Source organism: Penaeus vannamei, chromosome 8 (assembly GCF_042767895.1).
Source record: "Penaeus vannamei isolate JL-2024 chromosome 8, ASM4276789v1, whole genome shotgun sequence".
Classification (NCBI taxonomy): Eukaryota; Metazoa; Arthropoda; class Malacostraca; order Decapoda; family Penaeidae; genus Penaeus; species Penaeus vannamei.
The window spans coordinates 33,535,701-33,543,200 of NC_091556.1; the positions used below are offsets into that span (position 1 = coordinate 33,535,701).

Below are 7,500 nucleotides of genomic sequence, written 5' to 3' on the forward strand. Positions count from 1 at the left end.
AAACCCGGGATTGTCATTAAGAACCTGAGGTGATTAGAAAGTTTTAATCCACTGCATATGTACATACCTTATTGTTCTGCATCACTGGCGTGTGAAAAAAAAAGTTATTTGAGGAAGAATATTCATTGCAGCATCACTAACGATTTGCAGGAAAGAATTTAAAGAGCTTGGGAGGAAGACAAAGGTGGCAGTTGAAAATGTGTCTCTAACATGCTATGAAGGTCAGTGCACGGTGCTGCTTGGTCACAACGGCGCTGGGAAGACGACTACTATGTCCGTGCTCACAGGTTAGCAGATTCTAAATACGTGTTATTTTAAGCAAATTTCATTCGCACATGTAAAATGCCTTTAATTAGTAATATGTTGATAACTAGTTTGACTCTTACTGGTGTTGATTTTAACCCCTCAGTATTACCAGAAAAATAAAAATGCTTTTGTTTTAATTTTCAAAATTTGTTACATCAGGGGTGTATGCTTCCACTAGTGGCTACGCCGAGGTCAATGGCTGGAATATTGCTACTAACCTGAGTGAAGCTCGAGAGGAACTAGGTCTTTGTCCTCAACACAACATGCTCTTTGTCGACCTGACTGTCTTACAACATCTACTCTTCTTTGGACGGGTGAGAATGGGAGTTGGTTAACAAAGTATGGAATCTTCTGTTTCTGGTGAGGATCTGCTATTCCTCCAGACAATTCATTAAAAACGTGTACTTTGGGATGGCCTTGATGTTCGTAAGACATGCTTATCCCTGCAGATCTTAGGGCCTCTTGTGGATATTTTGTCGGAATAAACTTACTTGCATCTTACCGCTACAAAGTTCTTTGCCTTCATAGTCTATGTCTTAATAGTTTTACAACAACTGCTTTTCAACAAATTAGGTATAAGCCTCAGTATACATTCATTTTCTCACTGTGAGCATATCCTTAATACTCAAAGAAATAATGATATATAAATAGATAAGTAAACAACTAATCACTTCAGCTTAAAGGCCTGACCAGCAAAGCAGCCAAAGCAGAAGCACTTGAAATCCTGACGCGACTGGAACTACTGGACAAGCAACAAATGTTCGGCAATCAGCTCTCTGGAGGCATGAAGAGGAAGCTCAGTCTAGCTATATCCCTCATGGGTAGTACGAAGGTGAGGTCTTGCCTTTTATACAATGTTTTGTGTAAGTATTTTAGGCCTATAAAATATGCTAGTACGATTTTGGTTAAAAGCAAAACATAATGGAGGGTCCAAATAAGATTGAAAGTGTTTGACTATTCTGCAACTCAAAATGTTTATTTATACTACTATTCACTTCGTAAAGACTGTAGACACTTAATTGTATTTCCTTTTTCTTTTTTTATTTCTTTATGGTACATCCATTGTTCTTCATCCGGAAAGAGGAAGTTATGTTGCCTGAAGTTTTGTATCTTATGTATTCACTGCGAGTGAGCAGGATAATTACGACATTATTGGTATTTGCAAGTCTACATAATATATCAGCAAATCAGTATATACTTTTATATAATTTTGAGCGGATAAGTTTAAATATTAGCGATGCAGAATGATTTTCATGATATTCATTACACCGAAATTGATACCACATTATATAACTCGGATCTTTAAAGCCTTACTATGTTGTTTCAGCGATTTTAACTACAGACTTAAAATTTTACCATATCGACTGAAGATGTATTTGATATCCTGCTAAAATGACACAAACACATTTTATAGATATTTACAAGTGCATTTTATATAGACATAATGATTCATAATGAATGGAAATATGAATCCCTGTGTGTGAAATACATTGAAAAGTATCTTGCTCTGATTGATTCAAAGTGTCAGGAGATGCAACAAACACGGCCTGATCTTTCCTCTGATAAATCAGGTTATATCCAAATTTGATTCAAGCATAGGCCTATGATATAATTCTTCAAATAATCTTTCAAGGGCCAGTATGACTCAGCACTTGTAAGTTATACCTTACCATTTGATGTAACCATTTAAGCCAGAATACTGGTGTTAAATCCGCAACACTTACTTTCACTTTTAATGAAGGCTTTTTTGAGCATCTCCGAAACCCTTAAGAGTTTGATACACCACAAGCTTGTTTACCCTTTGTGTGCACATTATTTGTGCCTCTTGCTTGATACAAAAGCCGTTATTTCATGTCCACTTCCCCTGTGGTATCTTACCTCTAGCCTGTAATAGTTCAACCTTGCAGAATAAAACTTGAGCGTTGTCACAGGCAAGATAGATAGAGGTGGCGCGACATTTCTGATCAAAGGAAGTTCTATGGAAAATGTAACAGTTAATAGGGACTGTCATAAAACTTTTTTTTACATCCGAAATATATCGAAAGTTTTACGATGCTATGAGAATTTAATGGAATAATAAATTTAAGAATGAGATAACAAAGCGCAATTGCAGTAAAGAGCATTTGTAAATAAAGGTAAAGCAAAAGCAAAACGGTTGTTTTCGGCAACGTCCGATCTCTTTACTTCATTCGTTCGGACTGATTCTTGATATTTTAATTTTTTATCATCAGTTGCAATAGTTTTCCTGTAATTTTATATCGTTTACGTATGCATTTTACTACTTGTACATCATGGTGGCCTTCCTTCGAACTTTTATTCAGCTATATAAAAATAAAGCAATACATAATTCACAGTGCATTGACATAAATGTTGGCGAATCTCGACTTCAACAAGAGCAATAACATAAAAAAAATATATATTTACAAGATTTGCGACAAAGCAATATGCCGAAAGCAACAGAGTAGTTAACCTCTAACTATATTTTGCATTATTCTTTTGACCTTACTTTTAATTCATATATAGTGCTTGTGAGCACAGTAATTAAGCCTATGCGATTGTAACCCTTGGATGACAAAAGGGTTAGACATAAATGGTATTAAAACATATATTCTTAAATGTATACTCAGTATAACCAGTAATGTATACTTAATGGGCGTAGGAAGAGGGGCAGGGGGTGGGTTAACGTCCTCCTATTCTGGAGTGGAGGGGAGGGGTGCGGGACCCCCACCCCCACTCCTCAACTTTCGAGGACATTAAATTAACAATGCAATTTCTTCGTTACCCAGTTGTTGAGAAGACTGACCCCCTGCATCTGAGAGGGCAGCTACAGCCGCGTCTGGTGTTCAAAATGAAATAACGGTTTAAAGTTAAAGTCGGTCATGATGGTTGCTGAAACATGGACAGAATTTCCAGCATGTCCGAGTCGTATGATGTGGTATTGACCTCGATAGGATGAATATTTTTAAAATCATTCTGTACCGCTAGGATGTAAGCTTATAAACTCGAAAGTATCAAAGGAAAGGCTGTATATGTTGGTTAGTTTGTATATCACGTACAAATGAATGCTTGTAATCATTGAAATTGCCCAGCTGTGAGATTTGGACTCTATGTGAATGTGGAGCTCACTTGTTGTGGAGATAATAGAATGCAAAACTTCGAGCAACATACACCTTCCATGTGAAGAACAATGAATGTAATAAGGAAAAATGTTTGGTCTAAATCTGAGAGATACATTTGAAAGTTTCCATAGCTTTGCGAAGCGAAGAGTTATGTATAAATAATCAATGAATTCTAGAATAATCAAGGGCTTATTTATTTTATTTGAAAACTTCCTTAATATTTTGCTTATATATATATGTTACATAGCATACCAGCATATTTTATAGTTTAATGGTTTTCTATCGACTTTTCAATGTTAAATAATGAAAAATAACCTTTTCAAATTTTTGTATGTCAGAACAAACCTGTCATGCCGTGCTTTGTAGCGATCACGAGCCTACATCAAACAATGTATCAAATGTATCAAACAATGTGTTAGGGGTTTTTGGATGTTACCATAAAAAGGCCTTAAATATTCCTCATTGCCAACCAATATGAAATTATAAAAACTCGAAAGGCAAATTCTCCTTCAGGTCGTCATCCTGGACGAGCCGAGCAGTGGGCTGGATCCTGAGTCTCGACGCTGGGTCTGGGACGTGGTGCAGGGAGAGCGCGGGCGTCGGACCTTCCTCATCACGACGCACCACATGGAAGAGGCGGACGTGCTCGGGGACCGCGTGGCGATCATGGCTTCGGGGCGGGTCGTGTGCACAGGCTCTACGCTTTTCCTCAAAAAGAAATTCGGTGGGTATGGCTTTCGGGAAATTAAGGAGCCAAGTAGAAAGTGGTGTAGATTATTCAGTCTGAGATATTAAAGTTCATATCCACGTTCACTTGACATAGCATTCTGACATTTCTTCATTCGGTTCCTTGTCCATGGTTTCAGGTGATGGCTATACTCTGACTGTGATGGTGAATAATGAAACTGTGGTAGAAGCTATCAAGGGAAAAGTGGAGGAACACTTGCCTTCCGCTACCCTGGCCAACGTCCACAGTGGAGAACTGACCTTTAAACTCCCGCCGGACACCGAAAAGTTTGCTGCCATGCTGGACACCCTCTCGGCCCACAAGGAAACGCTGGGCATTAGACACATTAGCCTTTCCCTCACTAACATGGAGAGGGTTTTCCTCAGGTTAGTTAGATGTGTCATGTTTAAGTGCAGGGCTGTGAAAGTAGGATAATACAGACCGTTAAAAACGAGAAAAGAGTATGAGAATTAGCCAAGAATTTCTTGTATTCCTCTACTACTGTTGAACAGCAAGCGGAATAAATTATGCCTCACGCATTTTCACAGGTCTTGGATCCAATGACCGTTTAATTTGTCACACATAGAATATTATTGTAAGTACCAGTGCTCTTTTTCCTATCTACAGAGTTGGCGAACTGTTGGACGGTGGTAGTAGCACTAATGGAAGCTCCGTGAATCGTGGCACTAACGGCTTAACCATGACACAGGGGAATGGAAGCACGAATGGAGGAGACTGCAGCTCTGTGGGATCTACCTTTGATCTTGAGTCTGGCTACACCAGTAGCACTCACCAGCTTCACCGGGACGAAGACAGTAAGGAAAACATGTTTTCATGATATTAAACAACCATCGATGTTTGGAATATGGTCCTCATTTATTTCTGTAAATAAAAAAGAGGTTGATGGAGTAGTGTGTCTGTGAGTTTTTTACTAAATAACAACACAAAGGTAGACTCTCCTTCGTTTTGGGCTTTTGATGTTTTAACTAATTGCCTACCATATTTCCAGATAATAGAAGGAAGCTCCAAGGAAAACCGTTGGCATTTCAGAGGCTTAAAGCTTTCCTAATCAAACGGCTCATCTACTGTAAGAGGAAGTGGGTCCTTCAGATAACACAGGTAAACTTTTCACATTATAACTGATTAACTCTTTTTTCTTTCTTTCTTTTTGTGTATGAATTTACGAAATCCATTAATATAAAGGTATACAGTATGACGCAGTTAAAAATTCTTACAAACGTAATGCTTCACAGAGTCTGATTCCTGTGCTGGTGAGCATCATTTGCCTCCTTGTGGACAACAGCATTCAAACCCTGTCGAGCAGTGAGCCCCCACTCCAGCTGGGCCTTGACCTCATCTCCCCGTCGACCTCTTTCGTTCACGCCGATGGAAATAAGCAGCCTCTAATGGACCATTATGTGTCCCTATTTTCTCCTCCACATAAGGTATTTCCTTTTGTTTAACACACGGTGTTCATTACAAAATTAGGATGGAATCTGAAGGTGATCGTCAATCTGGAACTATATCATTATATATTTTTATTTTATGCATATTGTATTACTATTAATTACAGAATTAACATTTTCCCAGTAAAACACTAGCTATTCAGTCTCTTATTACAATATTTCCCATTTTATCAGATATTAAACGCTACCAACATGACAGCAAGTCTTCTTAAGGCTGCCAACGAGAATATCCAATACTACCGGGAAAACAGCATATGCTCCGTAAGTGCTATAGAGCTAGGCTGGAGGTCTTGTTAAGTAAATAAGGATTTAGCCATCTGTGGATATTATGTTAGTATAGTTTAGTCTCAGTGTGCCCCAACTATGGATATATGTTGGAAATAGGTGGGCAATCTGTCATATTGGATATTATTAAGCGAAGTAGCATGGCAAATGCGATCTACTATATTGGATGTTATAAAGAGGATGTCATGTTCTTGGGCAAATTTAGGCCCTTCACCAGTATGTACCTGGGCACAGGCGGCGGAAATAGGACATCTGTAATTAACCACATCACGTGGGGAATGAGGATGTTGCCACTGACACCGGCTGGACTGATTAAATTCCCAGCAGTTGACCTTCACCCTAAATTTTGTGACTGCGTGTAGCTGGGATAAGAGCCAGAATATTTAAATGCACTCTACTGACAGGATGGAATTCATAGTGCAAATAATCAATGAATACTTGGGGCTATTCCAAGATAACATGTTAAAGATTAGGCAGGATCCCCGGCCAAGTACAAAGAAGGATGTGCAGGCTTTTCGTGGCTTGATGAGGTACTATTTTTAGTAAGTACACATGCCAGCATCCGTGCCCCCTTGCGGTACAGAGAATGAAGGGGAAGCCAAATGAAGTAGGGTGAGAGTACCTTTAAGAAGCAGCATACTCTTCTCTCAATTCCTGGTTGGCTTACCAGCCAATCCATAGACTGACCAATTACTTCCATACATACATCTTGCACACTGATGTATCAGATATTGGTAAAAGTGCAGTCCTGCTGCGGGAATGGGAAGTTATATCCTGTTGGCTATGCCAGCAAGCTGTCTAACTGCTAGAGGAGGTAATCAGCCATGGATAAGGAATGTTTGGCTACTGTTTGGTCTGTGAGGAAATTCTACAATACGTAGTTCATCTTACAGATCAACTACTGGCTTACCTACGGAGAAAATATGGACACGCCAGAATTATGTACCAGCAGAACTAGATCCAAGTTGCAGACAATCAATTGAAGTGGCAATGGTAGGGCTGATTTCCCTAGCAAAGAATACTCACCAGACGACCCTATCATTGCACCAAGCGGGGAAGAATCGAGTAATGTTTATGCCCAAGATGTTTAGATGATATCCATCCTGGATGATTATCTTAAGATGAAGGGAGAATATGTTAAGTTCTTCTTAGGCACACCCTGGACCCTCATCAATGTGCATCTGGGCCCCGACGGTGGCAATAGGTCTCCTGTGATTGGCCACCACACCATGTGGGGATCGAGGTATTGCTACTGACAATGGCTGAACGGATAAAAGGGGTATCAGCCGATCCCCAGCAGTTGACCCATCCCCTTCCTTATTTTGTGACTGTACCTGTAATATGTTGTGCGTGGTATTGTAGACTGTATTGAGTTCATCTGGATGTGTCTGTTACTTTTTGTTTATGTGTATAACCTTAGTTCTGGATAGATAATGGATTTTTGAGTGCCTTTGCAACTCTTTTGTCTGATTCATAACTTGAATTTGGTAAAAAAAAAAAAAAAAAAGACTGCCTTAACATCCCTATAGGCCGAATTCCTGGACCTCCCGAGCTACCCCGAAGAGCACACTCGGCTGAATATGCTGTACCAGTCTGT

General features: G+C 39.4%; 1 protein-coding gene across 2 annotated transcripts in view; it reads left to right on the forward strand.

Annotated features, from left to right (window-relative positions):
- LOC113823173 (phospholipid-transporting ATPase ABCA3) overlaps positions 1-7,500 on the forward strand; it is a 24,256-nt gene that overhangs the window by 7,582 nt on the left and 9,174 nt on the right. For both annotated transcript variants that reach the window (XM_070124566.1, XM_070124567.1), the window contains exons 11-21: positions 1-29; positions 151-287; positions 466-620; positions 983-1,138; positions 3,939-4,149; positions 4,292-4,538; positions 4,780-4,967; positions 5,162-5,271; positions 5,406-5,597; positions 5,793-5,879; positions 7,433-7,500. The exon at positions 1-29 is cut by the window's left edge and continues 99 nt beyond it; the exon at positions 7,433-7,500 is cut by the window's right edge and continues 121 nt beyond it. In XM_070124566.1, coding sequence (XP_069980667.1) covers positions 1-29; positions 151-287; positions 466-620; positions 983-1,138; positions 3,939-4,149; positions 4,292-4,538; positions 4,780-4,967; positions 5,162-5,271; positions 5,406-5,597; positions 5,793-5,879; positions 7,433-7,500 — 1,580 coding nt within the window. The remainder of the gene's footprint in view (positions 30-150; positions 288-465; positions 621-982; positions 1,139-3,938; positions 4,150-4,291; positions 4,539-4,779; positions 4,968-5,161; positions 5,272-5,405; positions 5,598-5,792; positions 5,880-7,432) is intronic.